This window comes from Chiloscyllium plagiosum, unplaced genomic scaffold, assembly GCF_037043375.1.
Source record: "Chiloscyllium plagiosum isolate Xiang-an unplaced genomic scaffold, Cpla_swu_hap1 HiC_scaffold_25, whole genome shotgun sequence".
In the NCBI taxonomy this organism is placed as follows: Eukaryota; Metazoa; Chordata; class Chondrichthyes; order Orectolobiformes; family Hemiscylliidae; genus Chiloscyllium; species Chiloscyllium plagiosum.
In genome coordinates, this window is record NW_028270163.1 from 53,389,906 (window position 1) to 53,416,661 (window position 26,756).

Genomic DNA, 26,756 nt, shown 5'->3' on the forward strand with positions numbered 1-26,756 from the left:
GGTTAGGGTTTGTCGGAGATAGGGTCAGGGTTAGGGTTAGGGTTTGTCAGTGATAGGGTCAGGGTTAGGGTTAGGGTTTGTCAGTGATAGGGTCAGGGTTAGGGTTTGTCAGAGAGATAGGGTTAGGGTTAGGGTTAGGGTTTGTCAGTGATAGGGTCAGGGTTAGGGTTAGGGTTTGTCAGTGATAGGGTCAGGGTCAGGGTTAGGGTTTGTCAGAGATAGGGTCAGGGTTAGGGTTAGGGTTTGTCAGAGGTAGGGTCAGGGTTAGGGTTTGTCAGAGATAGGGTCAGGGTTAGGGTTTGTCAGAGATTGGGTCAGAGTTGGGTTAGGGTTTGTCAGTGATAGGGTCAGGGTTAGGGTTAGGGATTGTCAGATTTAGGGCTAGGATTAGGGTTAGGATTTATCAGAGATAGGGTCAGGGTTAGGGTTTGTCAGAGATAGGGTTAGGGTTAGGGTTAGGGTTTGTCAGAGATAGGGTCAGGGTTAGGGTTAGGGTTTGTCAGAGATAGGGTCAGGGTTAGGGTTTGTCAGAGATAGGGTTAGGGTTAGGGTTAGGGTTTGTCAGTGATAGGGTCAGGGTTAGGGTTTGTCAGAGATAGGGTCAGGGTTAGGGTTAGGGTTTGTCAGTGATAGGGTCAGGGTTAGGGTTAGGGTTTGTCAGAGAGATAGGATCAGGATTAGGGTTAGGGTTTTGTCAGAGATAGGATCAGGATTAGGGTTAGGGTTTGTCAGAGGTTGGGTCAGGGTTCGGGTTTGTCAGACTTTGGGCTAAGATTAGGGTTAGGGTTTATCAGAGATAGGATCAGGGTTAGGGTTAAGGTTTTGTCAGAGATAGGGTCAGGGTTAAGGTTAGGATTTATCAGAGTTAGGATTAGGGTTTGTCTGAGTTAGGGTCAGGGTTAGGGTTTATCAGAGGTATGGTTATGGTTTGTCAGATTTAGGGCTAAGATTAGGGTTAGGGATTATCAGAGATAGAGTCAGGGTTAGGGTTTGTCAGAGATTGGGTCAGGGTTAAGGTCAGTTTTAGGCTTAGGGTTTGTCAGCCTACAATCCAGTCAGCTGTCCATCAGGAATGAAAAGAAACAATCGTAATGTCCTGCTGTTAAAGTCAGCTGGAGTGCTGGACCCCCAGGCTTGTTGGATTTTCTCTGTGCTCCTTCACCCCTTTTCTCCCTGAGTCAGAATTCACACCAACCATCTATCCCAGATGGTGTGGTTAAAAGTCTTCTTCCAAGCTCAGCCTATCAAGGGTCAGGAATCAAACATGAGCCACTGCAAACAGGTTCAGAAATCTAAAATTCTAGGATCACGCAAAAGCAAAATATCACAACAGTTGGAAATTTGAAATGCAAATGGAAAATGCAGGCAATATTCCATGGATGTGTGGAGAGGGAAACTGAGTTCACAGGTTGGAGGCTGGTAATGGAGGCAAGTTGGCACTTTAAAAGAAATACATTGCTACTTTTTCAAATGGAAGTTGAAATGAAAGACAGACCCCAAGGAAAGCTTCTGAGGCGATGTCACAACTTCAAGGGATTGGGTAGTATTATTGGTCGTCCCCATTCCAGCATGAAAACTCCTAACCGTGTCAGTCTGTCACATTATTTAAAGTAATAATAATTAATCTTTCACAACATGAAATATTGCGCTAGCAGACTCCATTCAGATGTCATGACAGCAGACCGATATCTTACCCCCTTGCAGATTAAGACAGCCTCCTTTGTCATTGATTTGGGATATGATACATTGTGCTCCATTATAGACTGGAAAAGCTCATCCTCATCCTCGCCGTCAAATGGAGGCTGTCAGAATACAAACAAACCATTGTAAGCATTAGGTAAAGCTTCATTAGAACTGTCAACAGACCTGAAGGTCTATTCACCCCTTTGAATTCCAGCGATATTTATACGATCTTTTACATGGAGATTTCAGAAGTAGAATTGACAATGTTTGTCCTTGTTTTCCTCACAGGGCCGCATGATCCTCCCAATCCAGGAGCAAGAAAGGCTGCCCAACAATTCACCAAGTCAACATGGTCAACAATGAGGCCTCTCCTCCTCCTTGTATCGTTCCACCTCAGCAGCTGAAGCTTTCAGCTCAGTTTTATTAGCACGTTGCCAAACTAGTCACACAAACATAAGAACGAGGAGCAGGAGTAGGCCGTCTGGCCCCTCGAGCCTGCTCCATCATTCAGTAAGATCACGGCTGACCTGTTCATGGCCTCAGCTCCACTTACCCGCCCTCTCACCATAAACGTTAATTCCTTTACTGTTCAAAAAAAATTATTTATCTTAGCTTTAAAAATATTCCATGCTGAAGCCTCAACTACCTCACTGGGCAGGGAATTCCACAGTCCAGTGTCATGCTGGAGGCCAACTGTAAATCCAGGATCGTATCCTCAAACCTGAGGCAGAGAGGGGGAGGGAGTTCAGGATTACAATTCGGTCTGTGAGAGCTCTTGAGTTGTGAGATCAGGAGGAGAGGGACGGTACAAACACCAAAATACCCTTGAGAAGACTGAACATTCCTGCCAATTCCCAAGAATCTGTGGCTAGTGACTGATCACAACAGTCAGGGCTCATTCAGGAAGACACCAACCACATCGAAAGACTGCACAGGAGATCACTGCACTGCATCAGAGAAAGTTAAAAAAAATCAAAACTTCAAACAAAGTTCAAACAACTCATCTACCCGATCCTCCAAACAACAGCATTGGACTCGTCGGCCATCTCTGAACCCACTGAGCTAGAAAGCAAACAAGTCAGCCTTTGGCCCAAGGCACTACCAAAGAGGGAGAGACAGCAGTCACCAGTCTAAACTCCATCTTCTCTTTCAGGATGCAGTTTTGCTTTTATTTTAATGCATCTGAACTTCCCTATTTTGTACAAATTCGGACTTTAGACTGATCATGTTCCAGTTGCCCTCCACTGTCTGGGTGATATTTCTTAAACCTCCTGCCATTTACCTTACCATCTACAGGCCTGGTTACTGGTCTAAGGGAAAAGCTTTCTTCCGAACTGCGCTCGTCATAAAACTGTACACCTCAATCAGGTCCTGCCTCTGCCTTCTCGGCTTTAAGGAGAACAATCCCTTCTATCTAGTTTCTCTTCATAGCTGAAACACTCCAGCATGGACAACATTTCTGGTGAAACTCCTCTCTGCAGCATTCATATCCTTCCTATCGTATGGTAACCGGAAGTGCACACAGTACACCAGCTGTGGCCTCAGTAAAATCTTATACAGCCCATTCTTGGCCGAAGATCAAGAATGTGCATTTTACATTCCTGGAAGATTACAACTGGTGCATCCACTACCTGTGTAGCTACTTGCTTTCATATCCTAGGATGCAACCCATCAAGGCCAGGGGACCTATCTGCTTTCAGGCCCATGAGTTACCCCTGTATTTTCTCTCTCGTGATTACTATTGCTTACTTCCTCCACCCCTCCTTTTAGCCCCCTTGATTATTTCGAAAGGTTGAAATTCTAATAGTGTCTTCAAACATGAAAATTGAGACAATGTACTTATTCAACTGGATATTAATTATTTTTTGATTTACAGAAACTCTTACTGTACTACCTTTTCTTCTGACAAATGATGTAATCAATAAACCTAATTCTAATTAGTTTTGTAGGAATAGGTGTTATACTGAAGAAGGAAATATTTTTAATGGAGTAAACTACAGAAAAAAAAACAATCCTTTGGCGTCACTTTCTGCACAGCATGAAAATCCAACCATCCAAAGTCTCCCTTCCCCAAAGGGTTTCTTACCTGTCCAGCTAGCATTTCATAAAGTAATACTCCATACGCCCACCAATCCACCGATTTTCCATATGGCTGATAAGCAATAATCTGAAAGATAGGACAAACATCCAAAAGGTGAGGGAAAGAACTGGAAAAAAAAACTGCAGTCACATCTTGAAAAGAATATTTGGTTGTACAGCTATTCCAACTTGCTTTATTAAAAGAATTGACTTTAGCAAAAAGTACTATGACTCTTTCAATAACATAGAGTCATAGAGCTGTACAGCACAGAAACAGACCCTTTGGTCCAACTCATCCTTGAGTTGTTATGCAGAGATAAAACCGTTTTAGTGATGCTCATCACTTTCACAATGAGTGAGTGGATCCCAGGTGAAGATTTTCTGCTTTGCCACACACCGTGGGAGGCACGGTGGCACAGTGGTTAGCACTGCTGCCTCACAGCGCCAGAGACCTGGGTTCAATTCCCGCCTCAGGCAACTAACTGTGTGGAGTTTGCACGTTCTCCCCGTGTCTGCGTGGGTTTCCTCCGGGTGCTCCGGTTTACTTCCACAGTCCAAAGATGTGCAGGTCAGGTGAATTAGCCATGCTAAATTTCCCGTAATGTTAGGTAAGGGGTAAATGTAGGGGTATGGGTGGGTGGCGGGTCGGTGTGGACTTGTTGGGCCGAAGGGCCTGTTTCCACACTGTAAGTAATCTAATCTAAAAACCAGGTGATTTCAATGTGATACCCATTGACATTACATGAATGAACAATCATAGGCTGCTGGTCCTGTACCATACTATAGGAAGTTTTACATCCTGCTCCAGTTCTGTACTTGTCCCTCAAAATGTTACTCGTGTCCAAAGTGGAACTGGGGTTGAGAGGTCAGAAGAGAGAGTGGAACCCATTTCTGTTGATATTCTGTTTGGTTACGATGTTATCAGACATTCTAATGGAACAGGGGCAAATGGTGGAGAATTTCCCATCCAGCTCCCCCAGACCTGGGAAAATGGCCAAGAGAGTGGCCGAGGGTTATGGAAGGAACATGGTGCTTTGCACATCTTGATGGAACCCTTGTTGACTGGGAGCCAGGAAAGGCCATCATGGTCCCACCAGCAAACAAGCAGAATATGTTGCTTCTTTGGTTCATTTTGGAACCAAACAATGTTGAGGATCATGACTGTCTTTGGGGGTGGGAATGGTCTTTGGGAATCTCTGCCTTAACAGCTGTGACGTGTTCTGCCTTACAAAACCTATGGCGCTGGGTAATATGAGATTCTCTCACAAGTTTGGTGGTGCAACCTAAAGACACTAACAACCCCATTCCTATAATATCCGAGAGCCTTTAGGAGTGGTCTGCTGACAGGACGGACCGAAGGGGAATTTGACCGTGATGACATCTGTGGCTGGGCTGGGTTCGGCTTGCCTACTGTTTGAAGGAAACGGCAGGATCCAACTGCTCAGAGTTATAGAGTTCTAGAATCATCGAGTTCTAGAGTCATTGAGTTCTAGAGCCATTGAGTCAAAGAGTTACAGAATCATGGAGTTATAGAGTCATAACCTTCCAGATTTATAAAGTTATGCACGGAAACAGACCATTCAGTCCAATGTGGACTAGATATCTTAAATTAATCATGTCCCATTTGCCAGCACTTGGCCCATGTCCCTCTAAACCCTTTCTATCCATATATCCATCCAGATGGTTTTTAAATGTTGCAATTGTACCAGCCTCTACCACTTCCTCTGGCAGCTCATCCCATACACGCACCATCCTCTGCGTGTAAACATTGCCCCTTAGGTCCCTTTTAAAACTTACTCCCTCTAGTTTTGGACTTCCCCATCCTAGGGAAAATACCTTGTCTATTTACCCTATCCATTCTCCTCATGATTTAATAAACCTCTATAAGGTCACACCTCAATCTTCACCCTCTAGGAAAACAGCCCCAGCCTATTCAACCTCTCCCTATAGCTCAAATCCTCCAATCCTAGCTACATCCTTGTAAACCCTTTCAAGTTTCACAACATCCGTCCAATACGAGGGAAACCAGAATTGTGCACAATATTCCAACAGTGTCCTGTACGGCCGCAACATGACCTCCCAATTCCTATATTCAATACTCTGACCAATAAAGGAAAGCATACCAAACGCCTTCCTCACTATCCTATCTACCTGTGACTCCACTTTCAAAGAGCTATGAACCTGCATTCCAAGGTCTCTTTGTTCAGCAACACTCCCTTGGACCTTACCATTAAGTGTATAAGTCCTGCCCTGATTTGCTTTTCCAAAAGACAGGACCTCACATTTATCTAAATTAAACTCCATCTGCTGCTCTTTGGCCCATTGGCCCATCTGATCAAGATCCTGTTGTAATACTTTGTTGAAACAGGCAGCTTTAAGCCAATCACAGCTCTGTAACATTGACACCTTCGGGGATCTCTGGTGGGGTTGGTTGAGAAGGGCAGAAACCTGCCTCTGCTTGGCAGCTGCTCTTCTCCATGTGAAAGGGCCTCGAGATTTCTCCCATCACATTGCGGGTTTCTATATTCAGGCATTAGGTGCCAGAATGTTTGCTTGCAGATTAGTCATTCTCTGCCACCTTCCTATAAATAGAGACAATGTGCAGGTGTAAGATGTATAAACATTTGGCCAACTGTCTTTTCCTTTCTCCAGCTGGAATCTATTTAACTGAATGAAAAGTTTATCATGGACACAGCAAACTTTGAGACAGTGTTGCTCATTCATGAATCTTCTGTGGATAAAATCTTTTGAATCCAATCACAGTCTGCCCCACTTCAAGGACGTCTTTGGATACAGAACAAAGGCCTGATAGGAAAATGGTGACACTTCCTGTGGGCTGGTGGGCACCACCACCAACTGGTTGCTTGGCAACAGGCACCACTGGTGAGAATGACAACCCACAACAACACATGGCAGCTTCTAGCGAGGTACGTGTGGCAAATGCTGGCTCTCCCATTGGCAAAGGGGTGCCCACTGAAGACATCACACCTGAAATGGATGAGTTGCTGTGTTCTTGTCACCGTTGGTAGATAGTAGGAAGCTGATGAGGGTGAGATATAGCCAGACCCAGACTCCTATTCCTCCAATCACCCAGAATAGAGTGTACACACCTGGTCACACAGCATTAGGCAACAATGATGAAGAATGATCTGTAGATACCCAAAATTTACAGTATGTTTTTGCAAGTTTCTAAGAGATTTAGAGAAATTTTTGGGGAGGAGAAGGACAAACCTGTTGTAAATGTTGTAAATGGTAGAGAGAGTAACCGCTCCTTCTTCATCTTATACATTCTTTCAATTTACGCCAAAGGGTCAGTAAACATTCAGTAACAGGAATAGACTGTTTAACCTCACTGATCTGTTCTGACATTCACAGAGATCTCAGTTCCTCAAACCCATTTCTCTGGCTTTGGCCTATTACCTTGAATACGCTTGCCCAAAATAAATCTGTTCGTCTGAATCTTGAAAAATGTATTTACCCAAAATTCTTAACCTCTTAGGGAGAGTTCCATCAATCTTAGCATGAAAAATGCTCCCAAATTTCATTTCTAAATAGTGTTGCCTTTATGCTAAGCTTGTTGTGGACTTGCCCCACCAGAGAAAATAGGATTTCTGAAAGGAACCCAACGAATCCTTTCCACATTGTACATGTCTTGATTAGATGCCTTCGCTGTTTTAAACTCGAGGGAGTACAAATGTAGTTTCTGCAACTGCTGCTCATGGATGAATTATTAGTCCTTGTATTAGTCCTCACACTATAATCTTCTGAGGCCAATATGGAATTACTGAGATTTGGGGTAAAATTCAATGTTTGCTTGACCAGCCTTTCTATGTCTGTCTCTCCACACTCCACTTCTCACCTTCTCTGTCTGTCTGTCTGTCCCTCTCTTTTTCTCTCTGTCTCACCTTCTGTGTTTGTCAGTCTCTCTCGTCTCTGTCTCTCTTTCTCCATCTCTCTCCTGTCTCTTTCTCTGTCTGTCTCTCCTTTGGTCTCTGTATCTTTCTCTCTCTCCCATACACACAGACACTCAAACCACCAAAAGAAAAGTGCATGGGCAGCCAATGGGCATGAGAAGAGAGCCATCCCTGCCGCCATGACATATTGTGGGCAGGCTGAAGTTGGGGGCGCCCTCCAGTGGGAGGAAGCAGTACTGAGCTCTGATGAAGAAGGGCCAATGGAAACCAATGAGGCAGATTGGGGTATTGAGTGGGAAGGCTGGATGTGGTGAGGAGGGGGCGGGATGTGGGGAATGGGTTGTGGTGAGCAGGCAGGTAAAAAGGGGATACTACCTTTGGTGGCGGGGAGGTTCCTTGACCCCCAAACCCCCAAAGATAGTCCTCCCTCTTTCCTGTCCTTTTAAAAATGTTTAAGTAATAGGCCACCCACTTTGACCCAAATATCCCTGGCGACAAAAGTATGGCAAGGACAAAGGATGATTCAAGTCAATTGTCCTGTTAACAAGTCTAGCTGAATGGGGTGGGGAAATTCCTCTGGTGCAATGGCAGCGTTCCTACCACTGGGTCAGGAGCCCTGGGCTCAATACTCCACCTGTTTCTGAGATGTGTCATAATATCTCTGAACAGATTAAAAGGGAAAAGCCCGGCTGAACTGTGATAGTTGACTTCAATGCAGCAGACATCATGCTAATTTCAACTCCTCGCCCCCCCCCCCCCCATCTCCCAGTGTATTATGGGGGTGAGTATGGGAATGGGCTGGAGTGGAGTGGCCTGGGGACTCAAACTACTTTGGACCCACTCACCACAAACAGGAACTGGTGGGGGTTCGAGTAAAATCCACCTGTCATTGTCTAAAAGCAAATGCTGTGTTAAACCACGCTTCAAGGAATCAAATACCACCAACTTTTTGAATTCCAGGCACATTCAAATACCAAGGAACTTTTCATTGACCTTTTGATTGTTGCCACTGACTGCCCCTTACACACTGGCTCTAAGTGATTCCTCTAAACAGATGGCCAGGTTCCTTTTAACAACCTTAGTCTCGTATCATTACAAAAATAATAGCATTCATAAATCCTGCTCCAATTCAATGTAGAGCTGCAATGAGCAATATATTAAAGGACAATGGCATTAACCTCAATCACAAACTAACTGATAAAATCAGCCTGCACAAAATTACTGACTTTGTGCTTCCCAGCAGAGGTGCCCTACCTTCACAATGATCACAAATATTTTCTCATCAGACCCTTCTACAATCTGTAAAAATGATGCAGAGCTTCAGAAATGACAGTGGGAGAGTGAACTAACCTGTCACTATGCTGTCAAGCAGAACAATGCTGTAGTTACCACAGAAATAAAGCAAGGCTACTCGGGTATCACTGGCAGGAAAGAAATGCTTCTCTCTCCACAGAAGCTGCCAGACCTGCTGAGTTTCGCCAGCATTGCCTGTTTTCAGTTTCCATTAATTTGCCATGGAATAGGTGAACGGTGGTGACCAACTGTACCACGTTCAGTAAGTTAGCAAGTTCAAGGAACCGCAGGCAGTGTAAACATTGATCTCTGTGACTTACATGAAGTGCAATTTATTAAAGTTGATGGATCCAAGTATACATTCCACATGGGTAACCTCACATGATCCAGAAAAGACTGCTCAATAATTATTTTTACAGCTCCTATCCCACAGAGAATTATAAATGTTCATTTAAACTGCTGAACTACGGGGAAGTAGCACATGTCTCAAAAGCAACATAATCATATCAGATGGCATTCAGATCAGACGTGGAGTTGATCATGTATTTTTTATTCACAGCAACTCCTTTAAGGGCTGTGGTGACACAGTGGTAGTGTCATCTTCTCTAAACCAGACGGTCTGAGTTCCGGTCCACCTTACCCTGGAGTTTTGTCATAAAATGTCCCAACATTTTGTTTAAAATATCTAACAGCAACTCCTTTACGTCTAAAAGGTGCGGCTCAATTGTGTTTAGTATTGCTACCTTCCCCACATGGGAAGGAGATTAAAAAGCACAATCAGTAGGTTCATTCCTGGTTAGTGGTTAATAATTTGAATTGGGAAGGGCAAGTAGCCAGTCAGGACAGGATTGCACTGGCTTGTGATGCCCCCTATAGTTGAACAACCAGCTGACACTAGAGAGAACTAAGCATCTGCAGAAAAGCCAAAATGGCTGCTCATGGCAAGGATCCATAACATGACCTTAGGAGGAAAGGAAAATGTTGTCAAAGTAACATTTTTTTTATTTGTTCACTCACAGGATGTGGGCGTTTCTGGCTCAGTCAGTTTTTATTGCCCATCCCTAATTGCCCAGAAGGCAGTTAAGGGTCAACCACATTGCTGTGGGTCTGGAGTCACATGTAGGTCAGACCAGATAGAGTCATAGAGTCATAGAGATGTACAGCATGGAAACAGACCCTTCGGTCCAACCCGACCAGATATCCCAACCCAATCTAGTCCCACCTGCCAGCACCCAGCCCTAATCCCTCCAAACCCTTCCTATTCATATACCCATCCAAATGCCTCTTAAATGTTGCAATTGTACCAGCCTCCACCACATCCTCTGGCAGCTCATTCCATACACGTACCACCCTCTGCGTGAAAAAGTTGCCCCCTAGGTCTCTTTTATATCTTTCCCCTCTCACCCAAAACCTATGCCTCCTAGTTCTGGACTCCCCGACACCAGGGAAAAGACTTTGCCTATTTACCCTATCCATGCCCCTCATAATTTTGTAAACTTCTATAAGGTCACCCCTCAGCCTCTGACACTCCAGTGAAAACAGCCCCAGCCTATTCAGCCTCTCCCTATAGCTCAAATGCTTCAACCCTGGCAACATCCTTGTAAATCTTTCCTGAACCCTTTCAAGTTTCACAACATCTTTCTGATAGGAAGGAGACCAGAATTGCACGCAATATTCCAACAGTGGCCTAACCAATATCCTGTACAGCGCAACATGACCTCCCAACTCCTGTACTCAATACTCTGACCAATAAAGGAAAGCATACCAAATGCCTTCTTCACTATCCTATCTACCTGCGACTCCACTTTCAAGGAGCTATGAACCTGCATTCCAAGGTCTCTTCGTTCAGCAACACTCCCAGGACCTTACCATTAAGTGTATAAGTCCTGCTAAGATTTGCTTTCACAAAATGCAGCACCTCGCATTTATCTAAAGTAAACTCCATTTGCCACTTCTCAGCCCATTGGCTCATCTGGTCAAGATCCTGTTGTAATCTGAGGTAACCCTCTTCGCTGTCCACTACACCTCCAAGTTTGGTGTCATCTGCAAACTTGATAACTCTACCTCTTATGCTCATATTCAAATCATTTAAGTAAATGACAAAACGTAGAGGACCTAGCACTGATCCTTGTGGCACTCCACTGGTCACAGGCCTCCAGTCTGATAAACAACCCCCCACCACCACCCTCTGTCTTCTGCCTTTGAGCCAGTTCTGTTACCAAATGGCTAGTTCTCCCTGTATTCCATGAGATCTAGCCTTGCTAATCAGTCTCCCATGGGGAACCTTGTCAAACGCCTTAAGGACAGCAGCTTCCTACCGGAAAGGACATTAGTGATCTAGTTCAGTTTTTTTCCTGTCAATCAACAATGGTTTCCTTGTCATCATTAGACTTTTAATTCCAGATTTTTATTGAATTCAAATTCCAATATGATTTGAACCCAGGTTCCCAGAATATTAGGGTCACTGAACCCAAAACGTTTACTCTGATTCTCTTCACAGATGCTACCAGACCTGCTGAGCTTTTCCAGCATTTTCTGTTTTTATTCTTAGAATATTACCTGCATCTCTGGATTAATAGTCTAGTGGTAAAACCACTAGGCTATTGCCGCCCCTAGTCCTCATAAAACAAAACTGTGAGCTATTGCAAAGATTATATTAGGAGCATTGAGGAGTGGGTACTGATCATATCCACTTAGCCTGTCAAACTGTCAAAACAGCATACGACCAGCAGCAGTAATTTTAGTGCAGCTCCATTACATTAACAATATCACTGTAAGCTCAACTCCAAATGATCAATACTCATTTTCTGAAATAAGACGTTTAAACTTCAGAACAGCAGCTGGATCAGCGATGTGGTGAAAGTTGGATAATAACATAACCAAACTCCTCATCATTGAAATGGAAAACTACAGCTCATTCTTAAAGCAATACAAGGTACACAGGAGTGAAAAAGACTGGAGACTATCACTGGAGTCCACCTGGTCAATGTCTCACAACCATTCCAAAATTCTGCTACCATTCTGTCTGTCTGTCCATTCATTTCCATATTCTCATTGAACTTCACCTTGAATTTGCTGATCCAATTAGACTCGACTATTTGGCTGAACAGCCCATTCTCCCTGTTCTCCACTGGATGTGCACATGTGCACATATGTTTGTACATGGGTGTCTGTGTGTGCACATATAGAGTCATAGAGTCCTACAGCACGGAGTCAGGCCCTTTGACCCAAACTGGGCAATGCCAAAAATATCCATCCACCCTAACCCCATTTCCCTGCACTTGGCCCATATTCTTTGAAATCTTTCCTATCCATGTATGTGTCCAAAATGCCTTTTAAATGTTATTAATGTACCCGCCCCCAACCACTTCCTCTGACAGCTTATTCCATATGCATATTACCTCCTGTGTCTGTGTGTGCACATATGTTTGTGCTTTGTGTGTATGTGTGTGCACACATGTGTGTTTATGTGTGCACAAGTGCATGAGGGTGTGTATGCACCTGTGTCTGTGTGTGTGTGTGTGTGTGTGTGTGCGCCTCATTCGATCTCAAAGGGGGCCTACCCATTATGAATTTGAGATTTCATCAGACACAATGCCTCTTCTCCCTCACGCGGTTTAGGAAATTCAGCATTTCCATAAAGACCCTCACCAACCTTTACAGATGCACCATAGAAAGCTTTCTATCTGGTTGGATAATGGCTTGGTAAGGCTCTGCCTGGGACTGTAAGAAACTGTAGAAAGTTGAGCACACAGCCCAGACCATCACGGAAGCCAATCTCCTTTCCAATCCCCCAATCTCCATCTACACTTCTTATTGTTATGGAAAAGCTGCCAACATCATCCAAGACCCCTCCCACTCCAGTAGTGCCCATCAGGCAGAAGATACAGAAGCTTGAACATACGCACCATTGTACATGTACAGCTTCTTCCCTGCTGTTATTGGACTGCTGAGTGGGCCTCTCTTATGTCAAATCCAATGCTGATCTTGCTTTGTGTACTCCTGTGCAGTGTAACCTGTATCTAAGCATCCTTTGATCTGTACGTCCTTGTTTGCTCTGATCTGCCTGTACTGCTTGCAAAACAATATTTTTCACGGTACTTAGATACATGTGGCAATAATAAATCAAATCAAATCAAATCAAATCAAATCAGAAACTCAGTAAAAAACATTTATAGTCACACCACATATAGCACTCTGATGCAGACTGAGGACCCAGTGGCCATTCAGAACTGTAATTTCTAGTCGTTGAAATTTCAAGTTTTTAGGTCTTTAAGTGAGGTTACCATCCTAAAATTTACAGTGATTATTTTTCTCTTAATTCCCTGAATAAAACTATTTTCCTGCTCACCGACAATTTCTTTAAACCATACTGTTTTATCTTTGTTATTCACATTGCTTATATCTGTCACAAAGACATGGAAAGTGTAAGGGATCCCTTGCCAGGAAGGTGATGAGTTTCAGTCATGCTCTTTCTCCAGCTCTCAGCATTTGAGTCAGAGAATCTGTGCTTTGGAAGCCAATACTCCAATCTCGTTCGTTGTTAAAAAATGACAGGAATTACGCTGGCTGCAGTGATCACATGGAAGCTCCTCGAAGGAGTGGAAATAAAATAAGCAAAGGACATTATTAACTTAATCTTTAATTTGACAAAAATGAGATTCGGAGGATGATATTTGTGCCTTCCCTGGACTATTCTAATAATTACATGTTTTTACACAAAACAGTGTCAAAACTCAAAAGTAACCCTTGAAACTAACTGGAACCAGTTTTAAAAGAAATCTAAATAAAAGCAGAATGTCTTCTCAAATCTGCGTCAGAGATGCAATCAAATCCAGTGTTGTACTGGGATGATGAAGGCTTCATAAAGAATTGCTTTCTGATGGGATAATTGGGTCAATGCTACTGGAGTGAGACGTGAAAAAAACATCAGACTGAGGGGGATATCATCAAATTGCAGCTGATTAAATAGTGAGGGGTAACTGCAGCGATTTTGAAAATAGCTCTGAGTAAAATGTGAGACTGCTTTGAAATATTCTATATTTATTTTATTTCAAATTGCACTCTGTGTGTGTGTTTTGTGAATGGTGAATTGCTTTCCCTTTCTTAAGCAGTGCATCATTCTTTATAAACTGGCGCATAACTGCAAGGTTCATCTCTCATCAAATATCACAATGTAGCTGAACTGACAGCAACCAATCTCTGTCCTGTAGATGTTCCAAGCTGACCTAATCCAGGGTGATAGTTGCAATTTATGTTTTTAGGTATTTGTGTGTGACGCGCTCCTGAAATGGAAGAAAACCACTATCTGCTTGAAGAGTTTTGAGGAGATAATGAGGTAGACAGTAAATGTCTGAATAAAACTCCAAATTAAGTGAAAGATATGGTATGGCGCAATTACAAAGACAATACATTTTCATCTGTGAAAGCTCACTAGTAATCACTGCATCACAAATCATCTTTCACACTGCACTTAACTCTGTCCAGTATACACTGTGGAAAGTGTAAAATGATTTGTGTAAAGACAATTTATAGTGAAGAGAAAGAGAACAATATTTTTATTTTGAACATTTTCAGTCTTGTATGACTCTCCTTCAGACCTTTTTCAGTATATCAGACTGGAAATGTTAACACTGCTGCTTTCTCCAAAGATGCTGCCAGACCTGCTGGGTTTCTCCTGCACTTTCTGGTCTTATTTTTGATCTGCAGCATCTGCCTGGACTTTGTCTTAAAGACTTTTACATTTTGCGACTATAATGTGACAAGCAAACAGAAAGTATTTCCAGTTTGGGAAAATTTTGCAAAGAATTGAACACTAGTTGGATATTCTTATTTTCTAACTGTTAATTATTTTGACGCATTAACAGGACAATTAGCCAAATCGTTGGGACAGGTGAGAGGACTTGAGACCATCGACGGGCTGGGGGGATACAAGTTCTTCCTGCAGCAGCCTGAGCTGCAGTGCATATAGCAGCATTGGCTACCAGACGCTGCAGTGAGGTTTGGAGCAGGCTCTGGGGCTACACTGCCTCTTTCTGATCTGAACTCGGATTTGTTACGGTTGAGTCCACAAAATTCCTTGTTGCAGAGAATGGCCTCCAAGCTTTGCCTTAGCTAGAGCTGGACTCCTCAACGTTCCTGTACGTTGGTCGCAGGCTTTCTGCTAGATTTCTGAAAGCACTTCCTTGTACACTCTCTTTGATCGGCCATGCCATTGAAGTCCTCATCGGAGTCCTCTGTAGCAGAATGGAGCGGGTAGCGACCCCCTCTGGATATTGGGCCCCTGCACTAACTGTGTCCCCTGCCCAGAGATGACTGTCACTCATGCTTGATCCAACCTCAAAAACATCCTCTCGGCTACACACAGCATCAGCGAGAGGCTGGGAATGTGAAATCAACAGAAGGTGCTGTGTTGGCATCAGAGGTCTCTCTTGTTTCTGTTCCTCCGTAGCCTGGGTCAGTGCTGCCCCATTAATGTTCAAAGACTTGGACAGAGGCCCTGACTGGAATGTAACCAGATGGGCTGATGATACAAAGGGAAGGTAAATGATGTGGAGGATAGCCCGAAAAATCTGCAACGGGATATGGATCAGTGAATGAGCGAAAATGAGAGTTTGTTCACTTTGAGAAGAAGAACAGAAAAGCAGAATATCTTTTTAAATTGAGAGAGAGAGAGAGAGAGATACTGCAAAATGGTGTGGTACAGAGGGATCTGGGTGGCCCAGTCCATGGATCACAAAAAAATTGACATGCAGGTCCAGGGGGAAATGAGGAGGACACACAAGATGTTGGGGTTTATTGCAAAGGGAAGTAACAGTATAAAGATCGGGAAATGCTGCTATGATTGTACAGGGTATTAATAAGATCACACTTGGGGTAATACTGCATACAGTTTTGCTTTCTTTGCTTGAAGAGGGTAGATTTGCATTGGAAGCAGTTCAGAGGAGGATCACTTGGCTGATTCCTGGAATGTAGGGGTTGCCTTTGGAGAAAAGATGGAATAGGATGGTCCCATACTCAGTGGAGTTGAAAAGAGTGAAAGGTGATCCTAGAACATAGAAAAGTACAGCACAGAACAGGCCCGTAGGCCCACGATGTTGTACCGAGGCTTAATCCTAATATAAAACATAGTAACTTAACCTACGCACCCCTCAACTCACTGCTATCCATGTGCATGACCAGCAGTCGCTTAAATGTCCCCAATGACTCTGCTTCCACCACCACCAAAGCTGGCAACGCATTCCATGCATTCACAACTCTCTTTATACCTTCCTCCTAATATCTTCAAACTATGACTTCTCGTACCAGTCCATCCTGCCCTGGGGAAAAGTCTCTGGCTATTGGCTCTATCTATTCCTCTCATGATTTTGTACACCTCGATCAGGTCTCCTCTCTCCCTCCTTCTCTCCAGAGAGAAAAGTCCGAGCTTATTGAACCTTTCTTCATACGGCAAGCCCTCCAGTCCAGGCAGCATCCTGGTAAACCTTCTTTGCACCTTCTCCAAAGCCTCTGCATCTTTCCTATCTTATTGAAACATCTAAGTCACTGTGAACAAAGGAGGACAGTGTAGAACCTCAGAAAGACATAATCACGGGGAAGTCAGCGAGTAAGTAGCAGGTGAAGTTCAATGCAGAGAAGTAACAGCTGATACATTTTTGAAGAGATGGTTATAAAGGATATTGCTCCAAAGGATATGCAGGAGAAAAGGGAAACTGGGAATACACGTGCATAACTCCTTCAAGGTGTCAGGGATTACAGATGGAGAAGTTAACCAAGCATACAGTATCCTTGGCCTTATGAATAGAGACATAAAGTACAAGAACAGGGAGGTGTATAGTTCTGGGTGTCAGAAGATATATAACCAGCACTTATGGGACTAGGAGTGTGCTGGTTGATCAAATATTCCGGTTGATCGAGAGGTCCATATAATCAATATAAAAACACCCACTCAGTGATAGAAACATAATGCAGGGGGTATACACATCACTGTTATACTTTATTTAAGACATAAATCACTGAAATAATAATGCAACCTTTCTGTAAATAAAACTTACCTGTAGACAGCCTTCTCACTCAAACCCTCAATGGACTATTCGGACATCATGATGATGCAGTAAACTGCTGGGATTTCAGGGGGATAATGCTGGTTTAACAAGAGTGCTGGTTCATAACATATCAGTTAAAACAAGGTTTGTTGTATTTCAAATTGGATTAGACAGAGTTTTGCTTGACCAGGAAATTGAAGGGTGTGGGAGAGTTTAGACTACAACTAGGTCAGCCGTGATATTATAGAATGGTGGATCAGGCTCACTGGGCCGAATGGCCTCTTACTGCTTCTGTTTCCAAAGTTGTTGAGTGGTGCTAGGGCATTGGGCTCAAGGCTATTGCCCACAATGAACAATGCAGTCAGCTTCAGCAATAAAGCACTGGTGTACTGCTCACTGCATCTCAATCAACAGTTACATGATAATTTTACATTAAAACCTCTCCCTTTCACTGTATCTGTCTTCCAGGACAATCCTACTGAACTCCTGTTCTCTTCCAAATCAGTAATGTGGGAGTATCTCAGGACTGGAGACTTTAAGAGGGATTGCAAATGACCAAGGAACCAGAATGTGACAAAATAAAAGGAGGAAAACCACCACAGTGCCAGAGGGTCACAATCTCATCAGACAGTGATAACTGGTGTCTACATTAGAGTGGTGCTGGAAAAGCACAGCAGGTCAGGCAGTAGCCGAGGAGGAGGAAAATCAACGTTTTGGGCATTCCTGATGAAGGGCTTTTGGCCAAAACGTCGATTTTCCTGCTCTTCGAATGCTGCCTGACCTGCTGTGCTTTTCCAGCACCACTCTAATCTAGACTGCAATGTAGAATATGAACCAGTAGCTGGCTAGGTGTAGGAGTGCAGCAGACTTTGTGAGTAATGATGGTCACTGAATTCCCAGAGTGAACCTGATTGTTGAGCGATGTGTTCATATATCAGTTTGAACCTTCAAATAAACTGAACCTATTTAGAGTTAACCAATCCTGAGCGTGTGATGAGTGAGTTTGTATGAAGGAATGCAGAAAGACAATAATCTGTAATACTCTAAGCAACGTTGTATAACTGCATGTAACACACAATTTAATTCAATAAGAAAGACCTCTCCCATTCCTATCTCTGCAACGTCCTTCAGCCCCACACCCTCTGAGACATCTGGAACCCTCTAATTCTGGCCTCTTCTTGCATCCCCTGCTTCACAATTGTTGGCCATGCCTCCTGCTCTGCAATCCCCTCTTTACACCTCTCCGCTCCTCCATCTTCCTTCAAAACACTGTTCCAAATCCTACTTCTCTGACCAGGCTGATCTAATATTGCTTAATGTATTTGGTGTCACATTTTATTTCCCTGCTCCTGCAAACTGCTTTGGGATGGTTTATTGTATTAAAGGCGCCATAGAAATGTAGTTGTCAGGACAGATGGGGGTAACAATTTGTTAGATATTGTGGCTGAGCATGGCTTTAGAGAGAATTAAGAGGCATGAAAGTTGCATCTCTCCCTGCAGCTGCAATTAAAGTCCAGTTGCATTTAAAAACATGAGCAGATAATTAGATTTACCACTAGTCAGTGCTGTCATCGATCACATTAAAGCTTACAGTAATTGGAAAGGCTGCGAGGCTAAAGCAGTCTGAAAGGAGACTCGATGTCCAGCCACGAGTTCAGAAACAAATAAAAACAAAGCGTGACCTCCATTTCTCACTTTGTCAGGCGTCTGAAGGAATTTTTCGCATAGATATCAGAACAGGGAAAGAGCTGTGTTGCTTCACGCACTGTAAACCAGTTAGGAACAGTGAAAGTCTTCCAGAAGGGGCTGAATGGCCACTTTGTGAGCTGGGATCATTCTGTACCCAACAAGCACCACAGCTATTCAGTGGACAGAGGCAGCCTCACTACCTCCAATGGTGAACAGAGTCACTTCAGCACATACTTTCCCTGCTCTCTCTCTCTCTCTCTCTCAGGAGGCAGCAATGCAGTGATGCGAGAGGATGTTTCTGAGGACTGAACTAGGTTTTCAAAGTTTGTGAGAATATTTGTAGCTCGGGTGCTCGTTGCTGTGGTTCTGTTCGCCGAGCTGGAAGTTTTTATTGCAAACGTTTCGTCCCCTGTCCAGGTGACATCCTCAGTGCTTGGGAGCCTCCTGTGAAGCGCTTCTGTGGTGTTTCCTCCGGCATTTATAGTGGCCTGTCCCTGCCGCTTCCGGTTGTCAGTTTCAGCTGTCCGCTGTAGTGGCCGGTATATTGGGTCCAGGTCGATGTGTTTGTTGATGGAGTTTGTGGATGAATGCCATGCTTCTAGGAATTCCCTGGCTGTTCTTTGTTTCGCTTGCCCTATAATGGTAGTGTTGTCCCAGTCGAATTCATGTTTCTTGTCGTCTGCGTGTGTGGCTACTAGGGATAGCTGGTCGTGTTGTTTCGTGGCTAGTTGATATTCGTGGATGCGGATCGTTAGCTGTCTTCCTGTTTGTCCTATATAGTGTTATGTGCAGTCCTTGCATGGGATTTTGTACACTACATTAGTTTTGCTCAAGCTGGGTATCGGGTCCTTCGTTCTGGTGAGTTGATGTCTGAGAGTGGCTGTTGGTTTGTGTGCTGTTATAAGTCCTAGTGGTTGCAATAGTCTGGCTGTCAGTTCAGAGATGTTCTTGATGTATGGCTAGGTTTGTTCAACTCTGAAATACCAGTGGTAATTGTACAATGGAGGTCCGTATTTCTCAGGGTAGTGAATAAACTGATACCTCTTTAACCAAGATCACTACGTGAGCCAAAGGGAGGCATTCTGAAGTTTTATACACCCACAACATTGAAAAGCCTGGTGTGGAATTAATGTCACTGCACATTCAACCTCTCTCCCCTTGCCTGGGGCGTGGTGACCCACTGGTTAAACCACCAGCAGTCATCTCTCTCTAACGAAAGAGCAACCCTATGATCCTCTGAGATTATGGCAACCCTAACTTGAACAAAGTCTATTAACTTTAAAAGCTAACTTGAGCTTCTTGACGGTGCCCTATGGGAGGTGGGAAGTCAAGGCGTGTGAATGAACATTTAGCCCTTAGCTATGCACAGTAACACAATCAGCCAGGAGACCTGAGAAACACACTCTCGCTCCCCCCACAGCCAAAGTTCAGGCTCATTCCCCCTCACAGCCAGACGTCAGGCTCACTCCCGCAGCCAAAGGTCAGGCCTTACTCCCACATCGACTCACCTTCTCCTCAGATGCTGCTGTGCTTTTCCAGCCCCCACCTTTTAAATTTGAGACTGGGAGGCACAGCCTGGGATTCTAGTGGAGGTGGCTTTAATTGAGGTAAGGACAGTGACCTCCCCTGCACAATGAATATTCCTGTTATTGTGTGATGCTATTACAGCATGGCAGAGCTGACAGCAGATGTTCCAGTAGGGGAGGCCTTCCAAGTTAATGAAAGCTCTGTGACTGGGCCTCATTTGGAGGGCCCCTGTGCAGGAGCAGCTGGCTGTGTCCGTCTCTCTCAGCAGGATCAGGCCAACCTCCTCATCCCATCCTTTACTGGGCAGCAAATCCAGGGCAGGTCTAGCTGATGGGCCCACTTCCTAATCAACCTGTTCAGACATACTATGACACAACCTCTGGGTGCCCTGGCCCAGAGGTAGAGACATTACCACTGTGCCACAGAGCCCTTACCTGGTCACGTCATGTAAAAGCGTGGCACAGCTCCAAGTCAGCAGGATCGTGACCTGTAAACAGTGCTGAAACTTGGAGATTTTTCACACGGAGAATATTATACCTATTGCTTTAGAAAACCATCCAGAATACATGATTGAAATTAATTTCATTTCTGATTGACTTGGCTGCTTATTCCAGTCTTTCTGAAAATTAATCCCTGTCCCCTCTAAAAACCACACTGCTTTTACATGCATCTTACTTCAGCATTTGTACAGGCTACCATTGGGGGGAGGGGGGGATCTACACAAAGCTCCTGTTTCTATTTAATAATTCTACCCAAAATGTTTCAATGCTTCCTGAGCTTCCATCATAGGTACTTTCTAATCAACCTGTTCAGATGTTATCATACTGCTGCAGAGTAGGTGGGACTTGAACCTGGGTCTCCTGGTCCAGAAATACAGACACTACCACTACACCACAAGAGCACCCCCCCCTTCCCTCCCCCAACCTTTCATTATATTTGTACTCTATTACAGCAGTGGTTTCATCTTACTGACTGAGGTAACATCTGCTGCACCATTTTACTAGCTTCTCCTTTAGGCTGTATAATCCACAATATTTAGTTTCCAGGCTTGGTCAATCTCAACAAACTGTATTTGTGACTACAGTTCACTGATTCATTGATCTACATTTGTGGGATTTGAGTCTGGTTTGCTTCTCTGAGTAAATTCCCTGAGTTACTGACAGAGACACAGTGTGAACTAAGGGCTTGGTAACAATAAGCTGTAATTTACTTTCAATAGCTGGACTGAAGATGAATGGTCTTTTATTAGAATAATTGTTGGAGGTCTAAAAAACAATTTTCACAAATGAGACTTAAAAGATGGTTTAAGAGAAATCAAAAGAACTGCGGATGCTGTAAACCAGAGACTAAAATAGAAATTGCTGGAAAAGCTCAGCAAGTCTGGCAGGATCTGCAGAGAGAAATCAGCATCACTCGATCTGAAATGTTAACTCTGATGTCTCTCCACAGACCCTGCTGAGCTTTTCCAGCAATTTCTGTTTTTGTGCTTAACAATGGGATAAGAGACCTGGAAAGAATGAACTACATCTGACGTCTATAAAAATCGGGCTCTGATGACGTTTCAGCAGCATTCTGATATATTAATAAACCAGGACTTGGCTCTGGCCTTACCTCCGGTGCGATGTAGTCTGGCGTCCCACAAAAAGTCCGCGTTGTGGCGTTGTCGAATATGCCCTCCTTGCACATGCCGAAATCTGCAATTTTAATATGTCCCTCGGCGTCCAGCATCACGTTATCCAGCTTTAAGTCTCTGCAAACAATTTAAATGTGGATGAAATACTCTGAGCTTCATGTAACTGAGGTCGAGTCCACTGTCAAGAGTCACTGAGACTGTGAACGCCAGGAATTTTGTGTTCTGAAATCACACACTGGTCACAACAATTTTCTTCAACTAGACAAGGAATCCTAGAATGCAGGAGGAAGCCATTCAGACCAGTCTGTCTGTCAATATAAACCTCACAGCTGCTGGGAAAAATGAAACTGCTTCTCAGAATGCTCTTTAAGAACAGACAGTGACCATCTCCTCTGGTCTAGTTGATACGTGACATCTGTCCTGCACCAAGTTGGCTAACACTTTACTGTCCTCTAAATGGTCAAGTGGTTGTTCCTAAACATACAATGCATTTTAGAGCTGTCCAGCTTCCACAAATAAAGTTTTTTTTCTAAAAAAAGCTTCATTGTTTAATCTTTTTCATATTTCTTCGGTAGGAGATCCAAATAGGAATGACGGTAAGATTGCGAAATATGTGAGCCCCAGTTAACTGATTTCATAGGAGTGCATTAGAGAGGGTAAATGTTTCAGTAATCCTTCTGAAATCAATCTTTGTACACTAACGTGATGGGCATTTTATATTTAACAGCTACTGATGGAGAGGTCACAATATCCTAAGACTCAATAAGGAAAACACCTGCACCTTAACTTAATCCAAAACCAGAGTCACCAAAGCGTTTTAGCTTCAGGAAGAAGGATGTGGGAAACATGCTGACAGCTTCCAACATGTCTGCCCTTTACTGGGAGATAACTCAAAGCAAATTGTGAATATTTGTTCCCTTTCCTTAGGGCTTTCTGTATCAGTCATGAATCATAGAGGTCAACAGCACAGAAAATGGCCCTTCACCCCATTGAATCTCTGCTGGTCAGAAACAACCATCTAACTATTCTAATCGTATTTTCCAGCACTTGGCCCAAAGCCTTGTATGACTTGCACATCTAAACACTTCTTCAACGTAATGACGGGTTATACCTCTCCCACCATTATAGGCAATGAGTTCCAGATTCCTCCCACCCTTTGGGTGAAATACTTTTCCTCATATCCCCTCTAAACCTTCCCTTAAATCCATTGTCCTCCCCCCCCACTCCTTGATTCCTCCACCAGGTGGAGAAATCTTTTCTGTGACCATCCTACCTAAGCCCTTCATAATTTGATGCATTTCAAACATGTTCCCCTTCAGTCTCCTCTGCTCTAAGGAAAACAACTCGTCTGTCCAATCTGAAACTCTCCGGCCCAGGCAACATCCTGGGAAAGTTCTTCTGCGCCCGCTCCAGTGTAATCACATCCCTCCTATAATATAGATTCCAGAATTGCACACAATACTCTAACAGTGGTCTGAGCAATGTTTTATACTGTTCCAGCCAAACCTCCCTGCTCTTCAACTCAATGCCTCAGTTCATTAAGAACAACCGTCCCATATGCCTTCTTTACCACTTTATCTGCCTGTCCGATTACCTTAAGGGGCCAGTGAAAATGCAGGCCAGATACTCAGTGCTTCCCAGGGTCTTACTGTTATTCACGTATTCCCTAGCTTTCCTTGTCCTTCCAAGTGCATCACCTCACATTCGTGTAGATTGCATTTCATTTGCCACAATTAAAATAAAATTATTCGTATTCGTTCCCTTCCTTACGCCCTTGAAAGGAAATCCATTTAAATTTCAGGCATTATAACAGCAGCCACCTAAGCACCAAGTCAAGCAACTGTAGAATGTTACTGTGCTACACCCAAAATTCCCAAACTCAGGAAGCAGTGCATCAAAGGAGGAATCCTGCACAGATGGATATTTTCCCTTAAAGCAGGATATTGTCTTATTTTTACCTTGTCTGTCTCTTTCCTTTAGATATTTTCCTAATCAACCTGTTCAGAACTGTTATGACACACTTCTGCAGCAGGGGGGACTTGAACCCAGACCTCCTGGCCCAGTGTTACCACGATACCACCCTTTGTTTTCTCATCTATTGCCATTTTCCCACTAAGCAACAGGTCTGAGTGATGGATATTGTTTGGTATTATTGAGTGAACAGTAAGCTGCAGCATTTTAAACCTGTATTACCCTGTGGCAGTGCATGTAGAAACTGTGGACAGGCTTGTAATCATAATCTCTGAATAAACTCTGGCTCTCTCACCTATAAATAATCCCCTTCTTATGTAGGAAGAAGAGTCCCACTGCGATCTCAGCTGCATAGAACCTGGAAGACAGAAAACAGGAACAATCAGCCATGAAATGTCCAAATATTCCACATTTTAAATTTCAAATCTTTCAACCAAAATGGATCATCATAGAATATTCTACTTGAAGTTAGAGGAAGTTTTTGTCTAATTTTGCAAGTATTAAATGGTTTTAAACTGCCTTCATAAACTACTGAAAATACAACGATGGTCAATGAAATACAATAGCCTTACATTTTACACTGAAATGGGGAGAGAGGAGGCAGGGGGGAGGGGCGTGGTTAGGTGAGAGATAATCCCATTTATCTCTCAGCCCCCGGCCCACAAGCCTCATTCCTGCTCCTCGGATGCTACCTGACCTGCTGTGCTTTTCCAGCACCACACTCTCGACTCTGATCTCCAACATCTGCAGTCCTCCCTTTCTCCTGGGGGGGTTAGATGGCATAGGTTAGGGGATGAGGAGTCAGTGACGGGGGAGGGGTGAATGCTTTGATTTGATTTACTGTGGTCACATATACCTGAGTACAGTGAAAAATGTTGTGCCTGCAATTCTTGGCAGATCATAACATCCAAGCACATAAAGATCATAGGGTGCTTCAACAGAGCAAGGTGGACAGGGTTATGGCTGCACAGAAGGTGCAGAAAGCAAGATCAACATTAGGTTTAAAGTTAGAGAGGTCCATCAGTTGAATAACAGCTGGGAAGAAGCTGATCTTGAATTGTGTGTGTGTGTGTGTGTGTGTGTGTGTGTGTGTGTCTGTGTGTGTGTGTGTGTCTGTGTATGTGTGTGTCTGTGTGTGTGTGTGTGTGTGTGTGTGTGTGTCTGTGTGTGTATGTGTGTGTGTGTGTGTGTGTCTGTGTGTGTGTGTGTGTGTGTGTATGTGTGTGTGTGTGTGTGTGTGTGTGTGTCTGTGTGTGTCTGTGTGTGTGTGTATGTGTGTGTGTGTGTGTGTGTGTGTGTGTGTGTGTATGTGTGTGTCTGTGTGTGTATGTGTGTGTGTGTGTGTGGTTGTGTGTGTGTGTGTGTGTTCAAGCTTCTGTATCTTCTGCCTGACGGGAGAGAGTGGCATAGATAGATGGGAGAGGCTTGTGGGCAAAGCCACAATTGGGGGGGATTATTGAGTGGAGAGGGGTAAACTAGGTGGGAAGCTGAAGCTTATTATGATCCTACAACAACCGAATACTTTGAGGAGCAGGAATGGGTCGGTACATTCTTCCCTGGACAAAGTTTACTTCCTGGGTCAGAAAGCTCGCTGTTTCCTGACCTTGTCATTCAGACCGAAACAACCCAGGGACACTGGAGTACATGAGGAAACGCAGTTCATGTCCCATCACTCAGCCATGAAGTGTGTGGCTACATAGACGTTGGAGTTAATACCGAATATTACACTGGAACAGTGAAGCATAAACATGGTGAGAACTCAGCAAGATTCGAATCAGGGAAATCATGGGGAGATGTGCTTACACTGCCTGCGGTTCCTTGAACTTGCCAACTTGCTGAATGTGGTACATCAGGTCCCCACCGTTTACATATTCCATAACAAAATACAGGCGATCCTGAAATGGAAGGCAAGAGCTATATGAGCAGGAGAAAATCTCCCTAATCAGCTGCAATCAAATTGCAATATTTGGCAGAATTTGTAGAATACCATTTCCACTAAATATACTCACAAATTTGAACTGCAGAAGAGAAACTAGCCTGAGTCAGATACTGCGTTGTGTCTGTTGTTAATCAGGACAAGAATTTGAAAGGAAATCAGAAAAACAGCAATCTGCTCAGGTATAAAAAAGGCTGTGGCTAGAGTTAACCAAAGGAGATTACAGTACAACCTTGATTATCCGAACCTCAATTATCTGAAATTTGAATTATCCAAACAAGATCTCAAGGTCCCGTAAAAACGGCATTAGGCAACTCAGCATTCGGTTAAACGCATTATGGTGTGCATTGTCAAATAACCAATAACCGGCACTCATAAATCACTGCTTGTTTCCGGTTATCCGAATAATCAGTTATCTGAACAAAATGCTCCCTGTCTGTCTCGTTCAGATAATCAAGGCTCGACTGTATTGGGTACAGGGTCAGCTTGCCGGTCAGTAACAACCTTTGGAGCCTGTAGCAGAGCAAGACTGTGGGTTTTCACCTCCTGCTTCTCCTTGTCCTTTCCAAATGTGGTCTGTGGAACTAAACACGTGGGAAAGTTGTGGGAAGGCTGTGAACTGTTCGAAAGAAGCCCATGGGTGCTATATGTTCAGTGTAGCTCTCAAATTATGTTCCATCCTACACTGCACTCACCATCTGATGAGGGACTAGTAACTTTTATTTTTTCCTTAAAGTAGGCAATCTGAGAGGTCCAGGGGACTTACTAAGAAAGCAAAGCCAGAGGATTCCACAGTTTTGAGCAGAAAACAATACTTTACAACATCAGAACAATTTGATACATTCTATAACAAGTTATAACTAACACCCAGAATCAACATGTGTTCAATAGGGGTAAAAGATCTGATCAAACATCCTCCAGCATATTTCAAATCAGAAATATGATCAAGAGAGTTCCTGCAGATTTCTCAGTAATTTCCCCCTAAT

General features: G+C 43.7%; 1 protein-coding gene across 4 annotated transcripts in view; it reads right to left on the minus strand.

The window, feature by feature from the left end:
- The window catches only part of prkcaa (protein kinase C, alpha, a), a 446,457-nt gene that overhangs the window by 33,691 nt on the left and 386,010 nt on the right, over window positions 1–26,756 (minus strand). For all 4 annotated transcript variants that reach the window (XM_043715075.2, XM_043715073.2, XM_088000739.1 and 1 more), the window contains 5 exons: window positions 25,638–25,729; window positions 24,130–24,192; window positions 21,842–21,980; window positions 3,770–3,850; window positions 1,695–1,802 (listed from right to left, as the gene is read on the minus strand). In XM_043715075.2, the coding sequence (XP_043571010.2) occupies window positions 1,695–1,802; window positions 3,770–3,850; window positions 21,842–21,980; window positions 24,130–24,192; window positions 25,638–25,729 (483 nt within the window). The remainder of the gene's footprint in view (window positions 1–1,694; window positions 1,803–3,769; window positions 3,851–21,841; window positions 21,981–24,129; window positions 24,193–25,637; window positions 25,730–26,756) is intronic.